Source organism: Calliphora vicina, chromosome 3 (assembly GCF_958450345.1).
Source record: "Calliphora vicina chromosome 3, idCalVici1.1, whole genome shotgun sequence".
NCBI classification, from domain to species: domain Eukaryota; kingdom Metazoa; phylum Arthropoda; class Insecta; order Diptera; family Calliphoridae; genus Calliphora; species Calliphora vicina.
Window position 1 is genome coordinate 23,923,244 of NC_088782.1, and position 20,444 is coordinate 23,943,687.

Here is a 20,444-nt window from a genome sequence, read left to right on the forward strand (position 1 = left end):
TGAATTGATTATGCTTTAATTCATAGGCTTAATTAATTTGTACTTCAAACGTATTGAAATCATTCCTTTGAGAATTCTTTCTTTATAGAATAAAGTTCTTATTGAATCATTCAAAATAGCTTTAAATGTGTATTAAATGATTAATTTTTTCTTTAATTCAACTCTATTACGAGAAGACGTAATAATTTTTTTAATTCATTTAGTAAATTATTGAAAGCAAAAAAAAAATTTCTATCCGTCTTTTTCTTAATTAAACGCTTATTTACTAAGTTAATAAGGATTTTAGATTTTTGGGTTTTCCGTATGAATAATCGATTTTTTAATCGATATGAGTGAACACAGATCGAGCTGCTTTTTCCGATTAAACTTTTGTTTACAAAGTTATTAAGGATTTACAAAGTTAGTAATGATTTTAGATTTTTGAGTTTTTTCATACGAAAAATCAATTTTTGGTCAAAATTATTAATGGTCACAGATCAAGCTCCTTTTTTCTATGAAACACTTATTTACAAAATTATTAATGAATTTAGATTTTTGAATTTTTTTCATATGAAAATTCTATTTTTGCTCAGAAATATCGAGCTCGGTTTATCGATTAAACGTTTAACTACAAAGTTATTAAGGATTTTAGAGTTTTGGCCAGAAATATGAGTGATCTTATATCGAAGTCCTTTTCTCGATCAAACATTATTAAAATTTTAGATTTTTGGGTTTTTTCAATGAAAAATCAATTTTTATTATCTGAAATATGAGTGATCGCAGATCGAGCTCATTTTTGCGGTTAAACGCTGTTTACAAAGTAATTTTCTATTTACAAAGTTATTAAGTATGAGTGATCGCAGATCGATCGCTTTTTTCACTTGTTTACAAAATTGTTTTAAATTGTTCATATGTAAAATCGATTTTCTGTCAGAAATATGAGTGATCACAGATCGAGCTCATTTTCTCGATTAAACGCGTTTTTACAAAGTTATTAAGGATATTAGATTTTTGAGTCTTTTCATGTGAAAAATCGATTTTTGGTCAAAACTATAAGTGATCACAGATCAATCTCCTTTTCTCGATTAAACGCTTATTTACAAAGTTATGAAGGATTTTAGATTTTTGAGTTTTTTCATATGAAAAATCGATTTTTGGTCAGATCTGAGTGATCACAGATCGTGCTCCTTTTCTCGATTAAACGCTTGTTTACAAATTTATTAAGGATATTAGATTTTTGAGTCTTTTCATGTGAAAAATCGATTTTTTATCCAAAATATGAATGATCACATACAGAGCTCCTTTTTTCGATTAAAAACTTTTTTATAAAGTTATTAAGGATTTTAGATTTTTTAAGTTTTTTCATATGAAAAAATCGATTTTTGGTCAGAAATATGAGTAATCACAGATCGAGCTCCTTTTCCAGATTAAATACTTTATACAAAGTTATTAAAGATTTAACATTTTTGAATTTTTTTCTTATGAAAAATCGATTTTTGGGTACAAAATATGAGTGATCACAGCTCGATCTCCTTTTCTCGATTAAAAGTATTTACAAAGTTATTAAGGATTTTAGATTATTTGGATTTTTTCTATGAAAAATCGATTTCTGGTACTAAATATGAGTGATCACTGATCGAGGTCCTTTTTTCGATTAAACGCTTATTTACAATGTTATTAAGGATTCAAGATTTTTTGGGTTTTTCATATGAAAAATCGATTTTTTTCTCCCAAATATGAGTGATCACTGATCGCGATCGTTTTCTTTATTAAACGCTAATTTACAATGTTATTTAGGATTTAAGATTTTTTGGGTTTTTCATATAAAAAATCGATTTTTGGTCAGAAATATGAGTGATCACAGATCGTGCTCCTTTTCTCGATTAAACGCTAATTTACAATGTTATTAAGGATTTAAGATTTTTTGGGTTTTTCATATGAAAAATCAATTTTTAGTCAAAATTTTAAGTGTTCACAGATCGAGCTCCTTTTCTCAATTAAACGCTTATTTACAAAGTTATTAAAGATTCTAGATTTTTGCGTTTCTTCGTATGAAAAATTGATTTTTTGGTGAAAAATTGATTTTTTGGTGAAAAATATGAGTGATCACAGATCGCGATCCTTTTCTCGATTAAACGCTTATTTACAAAATTATTAAGGATTTAAGATTTGCGGGTTTTTTCACATGAAAACTAAATTTTTGGTCAGAAATATGAGTGATCACATATCGATCTGCTTTTCTGGATTAAACGCTTATTTACAAAGTTATTAATGATTTTAAGTTTTTTCAGATGAAATATAGTTTTTTGGTGAAAAATATGAGTGATCACAGATCGCGATCCTTTTCTCGATTAAACGCTTATTTACAAAGTTATTAAGAATTTTTGATTTTTTATGTTTTTCGTATGAAAAGCCGATTTTTGATCAGAAGCAAAGATCGAGCAAAGTTATTAAGGATTATAGATTTTGAGTTTTTTCATATGAAAAATCAATTTTTGGTACTAAATATCGGGAATTCCCGATTTGCTAGCATCTTCGCTCATTACATCGAAATTAATGGACTAATAATAATTTATAAATTTATTTTTCGTTAAACATTTATTTATTTATAATAAATGACTTATAAATATATACAAAATACATATATAATTAAATATTTTACGATACTCATATAATTTCTATAAAATTTCTAAATTTATTTATTTGTTTGTCTTCATAAGCAAAAATTTTATAACTTCTGATGCAAAAACTGTCTTAATATTAAACATATTTTAAATAAAATTTAGTAATAATTAAATGTCTTAAGGGGAATAATATTAAAAATACTAAAATATAAAAATAACAGTCATATATTAAATTATAAAAAAATATATTTATATTTATAAATATAATTTCAAAATTAAGCTTTCAAAAACTCATAATTTATATAAAAATTACAATATAAAATTTATATAATAATTGAAAGCATTAGCAATTGTATTAATCTTAAAAACAAACTCCTTTGGAATTTTGCAAACAAAATTAAATATTAGAAAGAAGTAAGAGTACATCAATTTCATTTTAGTTGGTACTTGTAGATAAATATTTTTTTTTTTTTTAAATAAAAAAAAGAACTTATTATACTGCCAATTCGCAATTTGTCATCAAACGAATTAAACAATAACTTATAATAATAAATCATAATTAATTACTAGAAGACAACTATAAATTATTGACACTTATGATTTGATTAATCCAGCCTATAAACGAAGAAACCTTGACATAAACACCGGGCACATCGACACGGCCACAACCAAAGCCCCATGAAACCAAACCGGCCAACTCATAGAAACCATCATCTTGACATACCAAAGGACCGCCGCCATCACCCTGACAAGCATCATTGCCCTCTTCACCGCCAGCACAGAAACTAGAAGCGGGCAATATAAAGATTTTCTCCGTCACCGCATTCACCTTACGTATGCACTCTGTGTCACTGACAATTGGTATTTCAGCCTCACGGACACGTAAAGGTATGGGGCCAGCTATTAAAATAAAAATATGTTAATTGAGATACATTAAGAGAACAAATATTCTCTTTTCTTACCTTCTCCCATGTAACCATAGCCTGTTACAGTACAACGTTTGCCAGCTGCATGATTAACACCTCGGGCTGGCAAACATACCTATTCAAAAGGGGTTAATTTTTTGTTTTTTTTTAATTGTTTAAATAATCATTTGCGTAATTGCTACTTACCAAGCAAACACCATCCCTTAATTCCGCTTGACCATGTAGTTTAAGCAGAGCAATATCATTGTCCAAAGTCTGACTGTTGTGATTGTGATGTATATATGTGGTGGCTACTCTTAGGGTCTGGGCTCCAGGACTGCCGTACTTTCGGGTCAAATCGTAATCACCTACACGCACATAAATGGCATCACCAGAACGAACAATGCTGAAAGTAAAAACAAACATATCGTGAATAAGTTAAGAGATCAAATAACTTCAATATTTTAACACATATCATTCAGGTACATGCTCTTTAAAAGAGTTTAGCAAGAGGAAATTGTATTTAAATGAAATGGATTTGATTTCAAACTATAAAGGTTTAGATAACTAGATCTTGTCTACATATAATGATGTAATGTGGCCTTGTTTTTCCCTGCAGATAACCAAAGATTAACAAACTACAAGGTATGGGAAAATGACAAGTCTACATACTCTATAAATCCCAATATTTGGCATTGTCCTCTCTAGGTTACACCAATATGGTAAAAGTCTCCATTTATCTTCTTTTATAAGTTAAAGTTCCCATAATGAAGGTAAATTCGGTTCGTAATCTGAACTCTTGATAAAATTATGACGATTTTGAATTCCAAGGAGAAGTTTTATTGCTTTTCAAGCTTCTGTAGTTGTGTAATACTCCCCTGCTTGCCATCAATCTTTAGACTTCCAAAACCTATATTGAAATCTAACAAGTCCGACAAGCCCCAAAATTTTGCATATATTTTTTATCATAAGTGATAAAAATTTTGACTTATACATTTGTGAACCTCTACGATGTGTTTTCCGATTTTTTTCTTGGACCAGCACTCAGTAAGGGATGAGTAAGGGATGATCCCTTACTCATGCAAAACATTGTATGTAAATAAGGGTTAGTGTTTGTTTACATTCGATTTGAAATTTCCGACATTGAAAATGACAGGGAAGACTTCAGCGGAAAGATTTTTGCACATACGGATAATAGCTAAAGAACGAATATTCCCTGTAATGTGTTGTGCGGTTCACTGGCCAATCGGCCATAACGTAAAAATCTGTGGATATCAGGAACAAGTTCCCCAATTCCATCAGAACACATTCCATGTTAGTAGCGATAGAACAGTGAAACGCAGCCCACATTGTGACGGTTCTCCAGCGAATCAATAGAGTTAGATACCCTACTGTCACTAATAATCACCTTCGTCCTCTCCTGAACGTGGTCGAGAAGCTCCAAAATAGATTTTGAAGCACCGACCCATCCTATACTGTTTCAGAAAACCGAGACACTTTAATGCTTCTTTCGATACTTGAAAAATGTGTTTAGACCAGCGGACATCACATTGTATTTTCATGCCCAGAACATCAAGAGCGTCCGATTCCATAATATTTATACCATCCATAAATACAGATGAAGCAACATAGTCTGTCGTTCGTTTTAGTGTCAACATGCAACACTGAGCCTTGCGAGCATTGAAAGCGATCCTATTCGCACAATCCCATTAAGAGATTGTCACATGGTCCCGATTAAGGGAATCATTCATGGTTCCTCATCATCGCTCCAATCTTCGACAAACTTGGTTTACAACTGAATGAATATGAATGACAAATATTGCTGACATCTGCAAAAGAATAGATAGGTTTGGAAGTTTGACGTAGAAGGTCGTTTAAAACAATAAGAAATGGAGTAGGAGACAAATCGGAGCGTTGCGGTATCCCAGAATTTATCTTGAACTCATTTGATGAGATCACATCTCTAACAACTCGTATATAGAGAAGTTATTACCGACACGAAAAGCAATACGCTTTGATAAAAGAGTACCATGCCACAATCTATCGAACGCCTTAGAAATATCTAGAGCTACCACTTGACTTTCGCCAAAACGGTGAATAGAACGACACCATTTTTCTGATAGGAAAGCTAACAGGTCTCCCTTAGAGCGTCCTCTACGAAAGCCATACTGCCGGTCGCTGAGTAGATTGTTGGACTCTAAATATTTCACAAGATGATAATTAACCATACTCTCCATAACTTTGGAAAGTTCAGAACAAATTACTATTGGGCGATGATTTTCAGGGTTGTTAGCCTCTCCCCTCTTTTTTGAATTGGTGTTATATTAGCAACCTTCCAACATACACGAAATTTGGGGTATAATGTGGTGAAAAAGCTAGCTAATGGCGAAGAAAACTAGCGACGAAGAACATTGCTTTAAGACCTGTGCTGGCCCAGGATACTTATTTACGCTGAGATCCGACTGCTTCGAAAGTGATGAATTTTGTGCCAACAAAGTGTCATATGTGGGAGGTTTTGCTTTACTTCTTTAAACCTCTAACCCGCAAACTTTAAAAAGCTAAAAAAAAGTTGTCGAATAATTTGTTTAAGGTAATTATTACCCAATAAACTCAGAACAGCCATCAGAAACTAATTTGTAAATTAAGTTTAGGAATCAGGTGCAAAAAGGTGAACAGTGCCTCAGGGCATTGTTGCCGGTTTAGGTGTAAAAACAATAATTATGATACGATCTTATTGAAAAACTAATTAAAAATAACTAAAAAAAATATTTCGAATAGATCGGTTGACTAAAAGTTAGTAAAACTTTGATTTAAAAAAAAAAAAAAAAAAAAAAAAGACACAAAATTTCACGTGCTAAAATTATGACATCACTCACAAAAAAGCTGACAGAACAAAAACTAAAAGTCAGAATGGATTTCGACCTTCGAGGGAAATGTTAAGAAATATGTAACAAAAGTTAAATTCACAGTTAAATTAAAAAAAAAAATTATAATTACTTTTTGAGATAATTGGTGTTTTGTAATGCATGCCTTGAGACACTCTTGCGGGTTAGAGGGTTAATTTGAAAAAAAAGTGCCGCTGAAGCACAACGATGGCTAACAAAAGCTTATGTTAAATGTATTCTATCGGTTTCAACGTGCGAGTTCAGAAGTAGTGATTTTGAGACGGAATACAAATATCTCCCAGGCCTCCTAACAAAGTTTGAAGACCAATAATTGGATGCATTACTCCACGAAGATTGTTGTCAAACCCAATAAGATCTTGCAAAATCATTGGGAGCTACTCGAAACGTTTGCAAACAGCAGGATTCAGGAAAATTGAGTACCATACGAATTGAATGTATTTGGTTGGAGCAAAAGGCTTATTTATATCTATTATGAACTGCTGAAATCAGTAACGAACGCAACTGATTCGTTTGAGACCGTTATATTTCATCTTGAATACGCTGTATTTAGAATGAAGTGGTTGGGAAGCTTTGCCTCAACCAGACCTTGCCCCATCCGCATACTATTGGTTTCGATCGATACCGAACGATCTCTCTGGGATTGCTTGATTCGCTCTTGGCTTCAAAAGATTTGTAGTTCTTTTGGATCGGAATCCATATGTTGCCAGAGAGATAGGAAAAGGTCAATACTTTGAATAAATTTATATTGTAAATAAAAATATAAAAATATTTCCCCTCATTCCTAAATCAGTATAAAATCCTTCACTTACTTGGTAACACAATGAGCCGCTGTCAATACCCATTGGGTGCCAATTAAAGCTGCACCACACAAATACTGATTCATTGAATTAATCAATGCCACTTGCCAGCACCATTCACCATTATCGCCATCTTCACCGCCCACAACACGAGCACGTCTTCGGCTCGTCACATTGAACGTATCATAATATGACTTGGCCAAAACTACTGTTGAAGGAGCATCGTCCTGATAAGATCTCACTTGATTGAAATTTGTGGCATCGTTTTGTATTAAATCTCCCAGTTTATCGTTATGGATTTGTATGGGTACAATATCAGAGCCAAGAATTAAACGTTCAGCGGACTTTTGTACACCCATGGGTATGCCATACGATGATTCAGTTAGTTGTCGAGATTGACGATGGACGCCATATTTGGCACGTACATAGGAGACCAGAGAAAGTGCGGGAGTAGAGCTAAGAGAACGGCCTGAACGTAGGGTGCCCTTGACACCGCAAACATATTTGGAATAGACATGAGGTCTGGCGGTGGTGGTAGTTGTGGTGGTTGTAGTGGAAGGTGTGGTTGTGGGTGGTGGCAAATGCTGAGGCTGTAGTTGGGGTGGTGGTGGCGGTAAACCCTGTTGATGGGGTACTGTAAAGAAAGAAAATGTTTTAGTTTAGTTTTGTTTCATTAACCCCCAGTAACACGAAGTCTGGTTATGTGTTAACTAATAGTTATACTGACAGTTTTCATACAAAAATAATTTTAACCGACTGTATAACTGTTAGTTAACGCCTAATCAAGCTTCGTGTTAATGGGGTAAGTCTATTTTAAAATAACTTACCAATACTGGGTCCATACATGGAATAATCATAATTAGGTTGTTGTTGTTGAGGCACTTGCATGGGTGGAGGTGGTGGAGGATAGTGATGATGCAATTGTGGTGGCTGTGTGGGCATATAAGCTTGATGAGGTGGTGGTGGATAGGCCGATTGTGGTGGATATTGTTGCACACCCAATTGGGGTGGAGGAGGAGGTGGTGGATAGTGGGCATAGGAGGTATCATTACGTGTTTGGAATTGTTGTTTCTCCAAAATCTTACTCTTAGGAGCACAGCATGTCTGTCCCGAACGCTTGCATTTGAATAAATCTGTCATTTCGGCATTTTTGAAGCAAGTAAAACTTAACAAGCTGACTATGCAGGAACCGGGACATTCCTCACGAGGATCGGGAGATGGAGTATTGGCTATGACATAAGGTGGTTGTGTGGGTGGTGGCAATGAGGGTGGTTGTCTGTTTTGTGGTGGCGGCTTAGGTGAACCAGCTCTGGAGTTATCACAACACACAGAACCCTTGGCACAGGTGGTGGGTCCAGATATCAATATTGAGGGTCTTTCACAGAAAGCAGCCATTATATTGAGCAAACAGAAACCAGGACATCTGGGTATTTTGGGTGGAGCCTGAGGAGCCTGCTGTGGGGCAGGACCATTACCGCCACTTAAGGTATTCTCAGCAAAGGACAAGATTTGTGAGAACAAATCATTGCCACCGGTTTGTGAGGACGAGGGAGGTGGTGGTGGGGCGGGTTGTTTTTGCACTGGCTTGTGTGCAGGCTTGGGATGATGCTTGACAGGAGCTTTTGTGGGATTATTTTTAATAGCTGGCGAGGTAACTGACTGCTGCTGTTGGCCTGTTATACAGCAGCTGCCTTCATTAGGACAAAATGCTTCGGAATCTATGTCATCACAGAATATGGCCAATATACCATTCATACATTCCCCTTCACACTCCTTTAGCACTTGACCATTTGAGTTTTCCGTTTTATCATTATCATTCTTTTCATTCTCATCCTCATCCTGCTGCTCTTCATTTTCATCCTCTTCCTCGATAGGCTCTGGGGTGGTTGTGGTGGTTGTATGGGCCGTGGGTGTTTTTTTATGTTTCACCGGCTTGTTTTGACTGGAACTGCTGCTGATGATCTTTGTGCGAGCCGGTTCAGGGGTAGTGGAAGTGGTAGTTGTTGTGGTTGTACTGGTGCTGGATGGTTTGGAGCCACTGGCTGTCTTAGTGGAGGAGGCAGCTTTAGTTTTGTTTTGTTGACTGTTTAAATTGGCCATGTGTTCTGTAATTTCAATGGTGATGTCAATATTTTCAGTATTTTAAAAGTGTTAAGTTTACTTACTAGCTGGTATATAAATATCCTTGGGCAATTTGCTATTGGAATAGTCATCTAGGGAGACACAACATTTTGTACCTTCCTTACATAAACCACTGCTGGTCAAATAGGCTTCGCAGTATTCAGCAATTCTATCGGCAACACAGACGCCTTTACAGTTTTCATCTGGAAATTAAAGATATAAATTATAGAAGAAACTGTTTTGAAAAGGACTTTTAAATCTACGATTCATTTAATATGAAATCAAAAATGATTGTCAACTTTGGATTCCATTTAAAATATATGTACTTACTTATCTTATCGTCAGCATCCTTTTGTTTCTCCGTCTTCTTGGAGGCAGCTGCTGTGGTCGTTGTAGTCACCGGCTTCTTAGTCGTAGTCTTGGTGGTAGTACTCGGCTTCTTTTGTGTAGTTTTCGGCTTCGGTGTAGTTGAAGCTGTAGTCTTGGGTTTAGGCTTTACCGATGTGGTTGTGGGTTTTCTAGTCGAGGTGGTTGTCGTAGTTGTAGTCGTCGTAGTGCTAGTTGAAGTAGTATGATGTGCAGTAACATTTCTAGCGGGAGCACTTTCTATGCAACATTTCATACTGGCCGAGGGACAGGGAATATCATCCAAAACTTCATAACATATTAAAGTGGCCAGTGTATGCACACAAACACCCGGACAATCCTTAGAATCGGCTGTACTGGTGATGGTATCCAAAAGTCCCGAGAGAAAACTGCCCGCCAAAGATTCATCTTGGGCCCTTGCGAGTTGGGGTGTGAATAGACATAATATCGTTAGTCCTAAGACTAATTTGGGTATTTTATGTTTATTCATATTAATCTAGTTGTTGTATTTAATTTTGTAGTTGTATTTATAGCACTTTTTATCAGATCCACGTTCTGTTTCTGATTTTGTCTTCGTTTGTTTATTTTTTTTTTCTTTTCAAAAACTTTCCCTTGATGGCATATCTTATAAAATTTGGTTTTTTACCTTTAAATAAAAACAGAATAGAGTAAAGTAAATAAAATATTTATATTTTTTTGCATTTAAATCATTTTTTCTTGTTGTTGTGTATGAGTAAAAGTATTTAAATTTTTTTTATATTTAATTAGCACTTATGTATGTTTTTTTTTTTGATTATTTTAATTCCGTCATTTGATTTTTAAATGTAACGCATGTTTGCTTTTGCAGCGGTTATTTAGTGTTAATTTTTGTTTAATTTTTTTTTTTTGAATTGGAATTTGTTTTAATTTGTAAGCGATTTGTGCGTGGTGTTTGTCATACATTTTATTTGCATAAATCATTCAACTCAAATGATTCATTAAATTTAATTTAATTTCACTTTAAATGTTAGTACATATTTCCTGTAGATTTGAAATAGTTTTGTTTTATATTGCAATTAAGCTAGAATGTTGCTGTGTATGACTCCCTATTTAGGAATTTTCCAGGTCTGCAAATTGGTATTTCTAAATACAAAAAAATTTGACTGTCACAATAAAAAATTAAAACCACCGCAGAATTGACCACAGAGGAAATTGCATGCCTTCTCAAAAAATGTAATCTAGCACTGGTAGTAGTAAATCCGAAAAAAAATATTAAGATTTATTAGATTTAATGGATATGAAAAAATTTATAATGGTCATCATTAAAAATCCATCTTATAATTGGGGTATTCACATGGTGTGCTATCAAGTCATATTGTCCTAAAGTACTTAAGTTTTACAATAGTTTTGAAAAATTTTTGTTATGTTGCAAAGAAAAGAGTCCTTAAATAATAAGATCAACTTCAAAATAAGTTCTTTGATTAATTCTTTACCTAATACATAAATATCTAGTGGCCCTTCCTTTCTCCATTTTTTGCTAGAGGTAAAATTTTGAAAAAAGTCATGGTTCCAAAAATGTTTTGCTCACATTTTTATGACATATAAATTCTTTTACGGATTGTGACCAATATTTTACAAAAAAAATTTAAAAAAAAATTATTTTAAATCTTCGGCTGTGCCGAATCTTATATACCCTTCACCAAACTGAACTTAAAATTTTTTTTTTTTCAAAATAGTTTTGAAAATTTATTCATAATAAATTTAATCGAAATCGTTTTTTAAATATTTTTCCAATTTTTTTTTTTAAATTTTTTTTTAAATTTATTATCGAAAAAAATTTATGAGAAAAACATTTTTTTGTTAAAAAAAAAATTCGGGTAAAAAAATATTTTTCCCGATTTTGACCCATTGTAGGTCCAAATTACTATAGCCTTATATACATCGTTGCAATTGACTTTGAAATATCTATCATTAGATATCCATATTGTCTATATTAATGACTTATTAATCCAGATATAGATAAAAAATAGGCCAAAAATCAAGGTTTTCCCGGTTTTTCCTTATATGTCAGCCATTTGTGGGCCGATTTTATCGATTTTAAATGGCAACCGAGCCGGAACAATTCCCGATATATTGATGTATCATTCATGTTTGTAATTTATTTGGGGTTACGGAAAATTTACTTCAACATACAGACGAACAGACGAACCTGGCTATATCAACTTCGCTATCTATAACGATCCAGAATATATATACTTTGTAGGGTCGCAAATGAAAAATGTAGAAATTACAAACGGAATGACAAACTTATATATACCCTTCTCACTCATGGTGAAGGGTATAATAATAATAAAAATGGAATAATTTTAAATCATAAAAGCATTTAAAAACAAGTAAGAGAGCAATATTCGGCTGTGCCGAATCTTATATACCCCTCACCAAATTATACTTCAAAATAAATTTTTTTAAATATTTTAGGTAAACAAAATTTAATTTTTTCAAAATAGTTTTTTAATTTTTTTTTAAAAAAGATTTTTTCAAATTTTTTTTTTTTTGGAAAAAAAATTTATGAAAAAAAAAATTCGGGTCAAACTATATTTTTCCCGATTTTGACCCATTGTAGGTCCAACTTACTATAGCCTTATCTACATCGTTGCAATGGACTTTGAAATATCTATCATTAGATATCCATATTGTCTATATTAATGACTTAGTAATCCATATACATATATATCAAAAAGAGGTCAAAAATCGAGGTTGTCCCGGTTTATTGCTCATATCTCCGTTATTTATGGACGGATATTGCTGATTTTAAATAGCAAACTTCTCGAAAGCATGTCTGACAGAATTATTGAAGATTTGGATCCCGAAGATATCTGGGGTCTTCAGAAAATTGATTTCAACTAACAGACGGCCAGACAGACGGACATGGCTTAATCGACTCCGCTATCTATATGGATCCAGAATATATATACTTTATAGGGTCGGAAATGAAAAATATAGAAATTACAAACGGAATGACAAACTTATATATACACTGCTCACGAAAGTGAAGGGTATAAAAACATACAAAATTTAAAAAAATATTTAATTTTAATTACAATGTTAAGCTAACCCATAAGTAGACACCCAAAAAGCGTAGAACCCTTTTCTAACACTCATTTCATAGTTTGATCAATTACACAGGGCAACAAAATCGAACAAATTTTAGAGGCTTTTTAAACTACTAAACAATTTTGATGTATTGTGGTTGCAGTAGTACAAATATGGTACAAATTTTAAATTCTATGGAGAGGTTTTTTTAAAAAAATTTGTTAGTAAAATTGTGATTTTTTTTAGACGTTTCTTCACATAATTAATGATTACTCAAAAACGATTAGTCCGATATTATTAAAGTAAACTTAAAAAAATTGAAATTTACAATTCAATTTTAAACAAATTTATATATTGTGTTTCAATCGGCTCAGTAGTTTCGGAGTTATAATAACAAATTGAAGCAAAAAAATATATGTTTTAGGTGAAAATAGCAAATTTTTTTGTTTTAAAAAAATCATGAAAAATCGAAAACGGCAGAAATTGTTTAGATTTGTTACTTAAGCGTAAAGCCACATATAATAAGAACAAAATGAGATATCAATCACAAAAATCGATTGATTTTTTTCGAATTTATTTACAATTAAGTGAATTCCCTCTTTTCACAAAATTTTAGTTTTTTATTTGATATACATAAAATTGAGTAGTTAGTGTTCCTCATTTGTATGATTGAATTTTGAAAATATTTTCCCCATGCTCTGTACAAATTTTCACACATATATTGGGTTTTAATCGGCTCAGCAGTTTCGGAGTTATAATAACAAATTGAAGCAAAAAATATATTTTTTACGTGAAAATATAATTTTTTTTTGTTTTAAAAAATCATAAAAAATCGAAAACGGCAGAAATTGTTCAGATGTATTGTTTTAACACAAAGCCATATATAATAAAAACAAAATGTGATATCGATCATAAAAATCGATGGATGCCTTTCGAATTTATTCACAATTAAGTGAATTCGCTCATTTTTCACAAAATTGTATTTGCTTAAAAGCGTGTACTTTGAGTGTAAATTTTACGTGTTTTGTTTTTGTTACAATAACAACACAATTTTCTGAATAGATATTAAGGTTACTGCCACATATACATAATTACAGTGACCATAATATTGTTAAAAAAAACTTGTAAACATGTTGAAATGGTTATGCTAGAGAAATAAATCGAGTGTAGAAATAAATCAACTAATGATGATTTCATCTACTCACAAGTTGAATATATTACAATCTTTGATTTTCGATAAATAGTGTTTAAAGGTTTTACATGTTTGAGAAGATCTACTTTAAAACCACACAGCGCCGCTACTGAGGTACCTGTGCAGATACTCCTCTGTTACTCTATTTGCAGAATATTTTGATTCTGCACCATTTATTTTGGGTCATTTCACGTTGAATTCATTGAGGTCGAAGAACGTGACACAAAATCTGTCGCATAGTATAATAAGAATTGTTTAAAATCACTTGAGTGTCTAATCATATTCTTGATTAGATTTGCCTTCATTTTTAAACACCTAAGAAGCTTTTCTATATACTTTCTGATTACATCTTTCCTATATTCAATTCATTCTTTAAAACCTCTGTTTTGCTACTTATTTGACGCTAGTACCTTTTTAATAGACCCAATAAATATCTATAAGTCAAGCATTTCAATATTCTTAATGGTGAAATGAAAGTTGCAAGAAAACACAATAATAACGAATAAATTGTTTAACACTTTTGTAATATTTTGGAAACTACAAAATATTCTAATACAACATTGACAGTAATTGTCAGACAAGAAGACATACGAGTACATAAATAACTATTTTACGGTCAGTTAAAAAACAACAATCATGTGTAAATAGTTGATACTCATATATAAAAAAAAAAGTATTTTATGTGTGTTAAGAATATAAATAAAATATTTGATTTGTTTTGGTTTAACACACATTTATTTCAGTTATTTTTTTTTCTTTTTTTTGAGGAACATGTTTTATGGCTTAAACTGAAATACGAATTGAAATTCAAACCTGTTAATGAATGTATTTGGGTTAAAATATGTCACACATTCTGTGGCTGTCGGTTACTGACTGGCTGCTTTTACAAGAATTTCAAAGACAGCAATAACAAATTTAAGTTTTTTTTTTTTTTTTTTAATTATTGTTGTTTTTAAAGATGTTATTTAAGTAAGTGTGAATTTTTTGTTTATTTTAAACATTTCAAGCGAAAGTAATTAAAGAAATTTAGACTGACTGTGGACTTTTAAACAGTTTGTTATCTTTAGATAAATATCTTTCTTTGGTTTTTATACATATCATCAAACAAATATTGGGGTATATTGATTTTGTCATTCCGTGTGTAACACATTGAAATATTCCTCGCAGATTCTAAAGCGATCTAGCTATGTCCGTCCATTTGTCAATCTATCCAAGATTTCACCTGCACAATTAGTTCTAAGTACTTTGAAATTATACTGTAAAGTATAGCGAAAATCTGTCAATATTTGTCTCTAGTTCCCATACAAGGTCCACATCAAAAAATGAATTGAACATTTATAATTTTTGTGAGGATCGGTCCATAATTGATCCTACCCCTAAATTAGAAAAATATTTTATTGTCAATAAATGAAAAAATATCCACATATTGATGATCGGTATACAAGATTCGGATATGCTGAATATAACAAGTTTGTTTTGTAATTTTTTTTATCTTTTTAGTTAGAAATTTGTTTCAGTGTTTAATTGAAACTGTCAGTTTTTTTTTATATTTTTAGATTTTTATTTTGTTGCAATTAAAGCTATTTAGTAAAAAGTACCAGCTAATGTCAACTTTCTTATTAAACTTCTTTGTTTAATTGTTAAACTTTCCATTTTAATTTTTTTTTTAATTGTGGTAATTGTTTGTCTATTGTTTATTTACTTTTTTGGCTAATAATGTAAATGGTTTTTTTTTGGACAAATTTGTCTAAATATTATTTATTTGGTTTTCTAAGAGAATAGCTTTAATTTGAAATTATTTGAATTCTTTGTTGTCCGTCTGTCTGCCTGTCCGCCTGCATGTTGAAATCAACTTTTTTTGTCATAAATTATTTTTCCCAAAAAAAGATTTTTTGAAAATAAAAAATTAAAAAAAACTTTTTTAAAAAAAATTAAAAAACAATTTAAAAAAAATTAAATTTGTTTAACTAAAAATATTTTTAAGTATAATTTAGTGAAGGGTATATAAGATTCGGCACAGCCGAATATAGCTCTATTACTTGTTGTATTAAAATTATTAAAAGTAATCGCATAAAATCTTAAAATAAATTTTAAAAAATATTCGATTTTGTCGAATAATTCGAGACAAAAAAAACGGTTTGTCAAATAACTTGAAAATCGTCCTTCTGTAAAAACCGGTTTAAAAAAACCGGAAAATTGGAAAAAGTCTAATAAGAATAAAACAATATCGTTCAGTAACAGCAGCTTGCAACATTGATCTTGTTTATAAACATTTCCATCAGTAGAAACTTTTATTTATGATAACACGATGTTATTAACATTGTTTATAAGTATGACAACATTAACTGTTAAAGCTGCTAACATTAACATAAAGCCATCATTGTGGAAATCGAATAATCTAGTTTTTTCCGTTAGATAATTCATGAAACTACTAGAAGATGGTACTGTGTATATAAATAGTAACAGCGAGTTGCAGAGCAGTCAGTGTATCATAGGCCCTGTTATAGTTAACATCAAACGTATTACCAGTGTGTTTTTAAAGTGTGTAATATAACTGTGTATATTAGAAGAAAGTGACTATTTACACTGTCATATAGTCTGGTGGTTTTTATATGCAATTTACAGTATCCGGTTTATTTAAATGACATAGACCACCGCTTTTAACATGTAAAAACGCAAAAAATGGTTTTAAATGACATTCAGAATAAACTCAGTCGCATGGCGATTTTACTTTCGTATTTATTGGAAATTATGATATCGAAAACGATATTATCATATTCCTAGAAACTCGATATCATAAGGAAAAGTACACTTTTGTCCGTAAATATTATCGTTTACAATGCGAGAACGATATAATATATGATAATTTACTGGATTTATGACTTAAAACAATTGGTCACCGAACCTCATGGTGAATGTGTTTCATTGGTTTCAACGTGTGATTGATGGTTTGTTCGGTTCAAAAGTGGTGATTTTGATACGGAAGACAATGATAGTCCATGACAGCCAAAAAAAGTTTGAAGACCAAGAATTGGAGGCATTACTTCATGTATGTCATTGTCAAACTCAACAAGAGGTTGCGAAATCATTGGGAGCTACTCAAGCAGCAATTTCAAAACGTTTGAGAGCAGCTGGTTTCATCCAAAAGCAGGGAAATTGGGTACCATACGAATTGAAGCCGAGAGACCTTGAAAGACAAATTAGAATGTCCGAAATGATGCTTGAACGTTATAAAAGAAAATCATTCTTACACTGAATCATTACTTGCTATGAAAAAGCATCCATTACAATAATCCAAAGCGTAAGAGATTTTATGAGAAGCAGACCAGCCAAAACATCACAAAAGCCAAATATCCATGGTGTTAAGGTGATGATCTGGATTTGGTGGGAGCAAAAGAGTCCTATCTATCATGAGCTGCTGAAATTTGACCAGAATATCACAGGGAACCTGCACCGAAAGCAACTGATTGGTTTGAAGCGAACATTGGTCGAAAACACCCAAAATATGCGGCCAGGCATGAAACCGTAATATTCCTTTATGACAACGCTCGGCCACATTATTCAACACCTGTTAAAAATACTATTTGTTTAGAACGATGCAGAATGTTCTCTCTGGGTTACGCTTCACTTTGAAACAGAGTATCCGATATTGGCTTGATTCGTTCTTGGCGTCAATATATGAACTGTTCTTTTGGCTGGAAATCCATATATTGTCAGAAAGTTGGGAAAAGTCAATAGCCAACAGTGGCCAATACTTTGAATAAATTTATATTATAAAAATATTTTAAAATAAATACTAAAACTTTGAAAAAATCCTACATTTTTAATTTAATACACCCAATAAAAATCAGTAAAAATAATAGTAATAAATAGAATGTTCTCAACTAACAGAATTTGATTAAGATCGTGGATATATGGAATGGGCACCTATGAAACGATGAGATTTAGTTTATTTAAAATACAGAACAGAGTAAAAAAAATAGTTATGACATAAGATGTTAGACAAACTTGAAATGAGACGAACAGCTTTAGTCGATTTTTAGCTATGACCATTTGTATGTGTGTGTAAAACACTCTCATGCCCAAATTACAGAACCGAAATTAGTTAGATTCACCCAAAATATTTCGTATTTTCCTCGGTATTGAAAATCAGCAATATCGGTCTAGTAAACAAATAATTATGGATCAAAATGGGAGACAAATTTGCACTGAATTGAGTAAGCTTCAATGAGACGATGAGAGTAGTACATGCTTTGTGTGTTTTGGAGAAAAATTCCACAAAGAGACGATTTTTCAGCTCGCTTTTGAAACCATTTACAAGCGAACATTTTATTTTGGAATTATGACGTTTAAAGAGAACAAAATTAGCTATAAATTGTTTGTTAAACCCAAAAAAATCCGACATTTGCTAAAAGACATATGAATGCTTAAATTGACAGACTTTGACAGATTACTTGACTGCATCGGACCATCTGATTGTTTTATAAATTTGAACTTCAGTGCCAGTTTCCTGTTAAGCTCTATATTAAAACAATTTATTAAAAAAATACTCTTTTGGTTACAAAAACTTCTATAAATTCGTCTTGAGTAAATAAAATCAGGGGACTTTCGAAATTAAGAAAAAAAAACTGGAATTATTTAATAGGCTCATAGATCCTTTAAGAGCCGAAATTTAAGAAAATCTGAATAGCCAATCTGAACGCTTATACATATTTTTTATAAACTTCAAAGGAATAATGATTATACAGAAAAAAACTAGAGACAGTTTTGTATTCCTCTTCCCAATTAACCAAACAAATTTAAGAATTCTTCTTAATTTCTTAAAATTTTTGTTATAATTAATATGTAGTATTGTTTTGAAAACAAAACTACAAATATTAATTAAGTTGCCCGTTAAGAAAATAATAACTAAAAAAATTAACATTTGAATGCGAATGTGTTAAACAGCTTATGAAAATAAATCAAGTTGTAAACATTTCTGGAAACAGTTTTAAACTCCAACAGATTTCTTTGTAAGTTGTTTCTTATTTCTTTTTATTTTCTTTCTAAAAATCAAAAGAACAAGAAAAGCAAACATCGTTACTAGAAAAACGTGCAGCTTGTTATGTCACTTTGTTATTTCTTTGTAGGATGGTCTCAAAACAAAATACATCTGGTTTAAGCAAGTTTCTATGAATGAAAAATTTTTAAAATGAAAGAGTTCTACCGTTATTATTAACATACAAAATACTAAAAAGCATCATGATGATCATAACAATGATCATTGATGACAATGATCTTGTTATAAATGACATTACATGATCACACTGACCTAGTTTTTTGAGTTTCAACAGGTTTTGCACTTTACCGTAATATTTTTGTCTTTATTTTTCCAAATTTGTTTTTATTCTTTTTCTGCTTTATTTTAACCAAAGCCATATACAGGGTGCTGTTAACATTTTATTGATTTTGTGGTGGCTGTTTATTTTTCTTTTTTGTTTTAAAAAAAAAAAAATACTGGTAGTTATTGGCAAAGGGAAAGACTTTCACTTTAAACATTTTCGTTTAGTTTTAAGCTTGTGGAACGGAAATGTACAAATAAATAAAATACAAAACTAAACTAAACAAATACAACTGTTTAATAAGTATTTCCAAAAGTGAAAAAAAATTATTACTGTTTGTATGTCTGGCGGTATTTGGCGGGCCTTAAATGCACATGTCGCTTTTTTTTTATTTAATTTGGATTTAATTGAATATTGTGGTGTGGCTTAATAAAAGTGCATTTGTGAAAGGTTGGAAATGTTAGTTGGCGTCATAGAAAATTCGCTTTAAATATTAAATACACATTTTATTGCACAATAGTTTTTAGTTATTTAATTAAATAAATTTTAAATTTTATATCAATTTTGTTTAAGCTGGGTTTAAGCATTTGAATATTAAAATCCCTTCAATTATTAGAGGTATTTTATAAAAACTATGACAAATATTTACAATTATTGGTATTGAAGTGAAGTTAGTGGCAAAAGTTAGCAATTCATTGATGAAAAAAACTTTTCGATCTATTTGTGTATGACTTAAAAATCGTGATTTTTTAAAATTTTTAGCTTTTAATTTGAAACATTTGTACAATATAAATTTTTTAACAGTATTGTCCATTATTAGCTATGAACTTTTCCCATTTTTCTGGCAACATATGGATTCCAAAAGAACTGCTCATATTTTGTGGCCAAGAACGAATCAAGCCAATATCGGATACTCTCTTCCAAAGTGAAGCGGGTCCCAGAAAGAGTGCTCGGCATCGATCGAAACAAATAGTAGTCATACGACGAATCACTTGCATTCGGTACAGATTACATGTGATGGTCAGGTAAGATTTCAGCAGCACATAATAGATACAATCCTGGTCCCACCAAATATAGATCCTTACCATAGAGCGATTGATATTTGTCTTTGGTATCGATTCGACTGGTTGGCCGGGAAAAATGGATCCATTAGAATAACGT

At 31.5% G+C, this 20,444-nt stretch overlaps 1 protein-coding gene across 1 annotated transcript; it reads right to left on the minus strand.

Annotated features, from left to right (window-relative positions):
• Window positions 1–2,558: 2,558 nt before the first annotated feature.
• On the minus strand, window positions 2,559–10,214 carry mas (masquerade). The gene is made up of 7 exons (XM_065504797.1): window positions 9,663–10,214; window positions 9,377–9,535; window positions 8,045–9,316; window positions 7,224–7,845; window positions 3,716–3,914; window positions 3,566–3,644; window positions 2,559–3,503 (listed from the first exon to the last, which is right to left on the minus strand). Exons 1-7 carry the CDS (start codon window positions 10,186–10,188, stop codon window positions 3,181–3,183), a joined length of 3,180 nt encoding a protein of 1,059 aa, XP_065360869.1. The 5' UTR covers window positions 10,189–10,214; the 3' UTR covers window positions 2,559–3,180.
• Window positions 10,215–20,444: the final 10,230 nt, after the last annotated feature.

Coding starts and splice junctions, on each gene's coding strand:
- mas (XM_065504797.1), bottom strand. CDS start 10,188: ATGAATAAACATAAAATACCCAAATTAGTCTTAGGACTAACGATATTA. Junction 9,317..9,376: donor GGATATTTATATACCAGCTA/GTAAGTAAACTT, acceptor TTGAAATTACAG/AACACATGGCCAATTTAAAC. Junction 7,846..8,044: donor TTATTCCATGTATGGACCCA/GTATTGGTAAGT, acceptor CTTTCTTTACAG/TACCCCATCAACAGGGTTTA.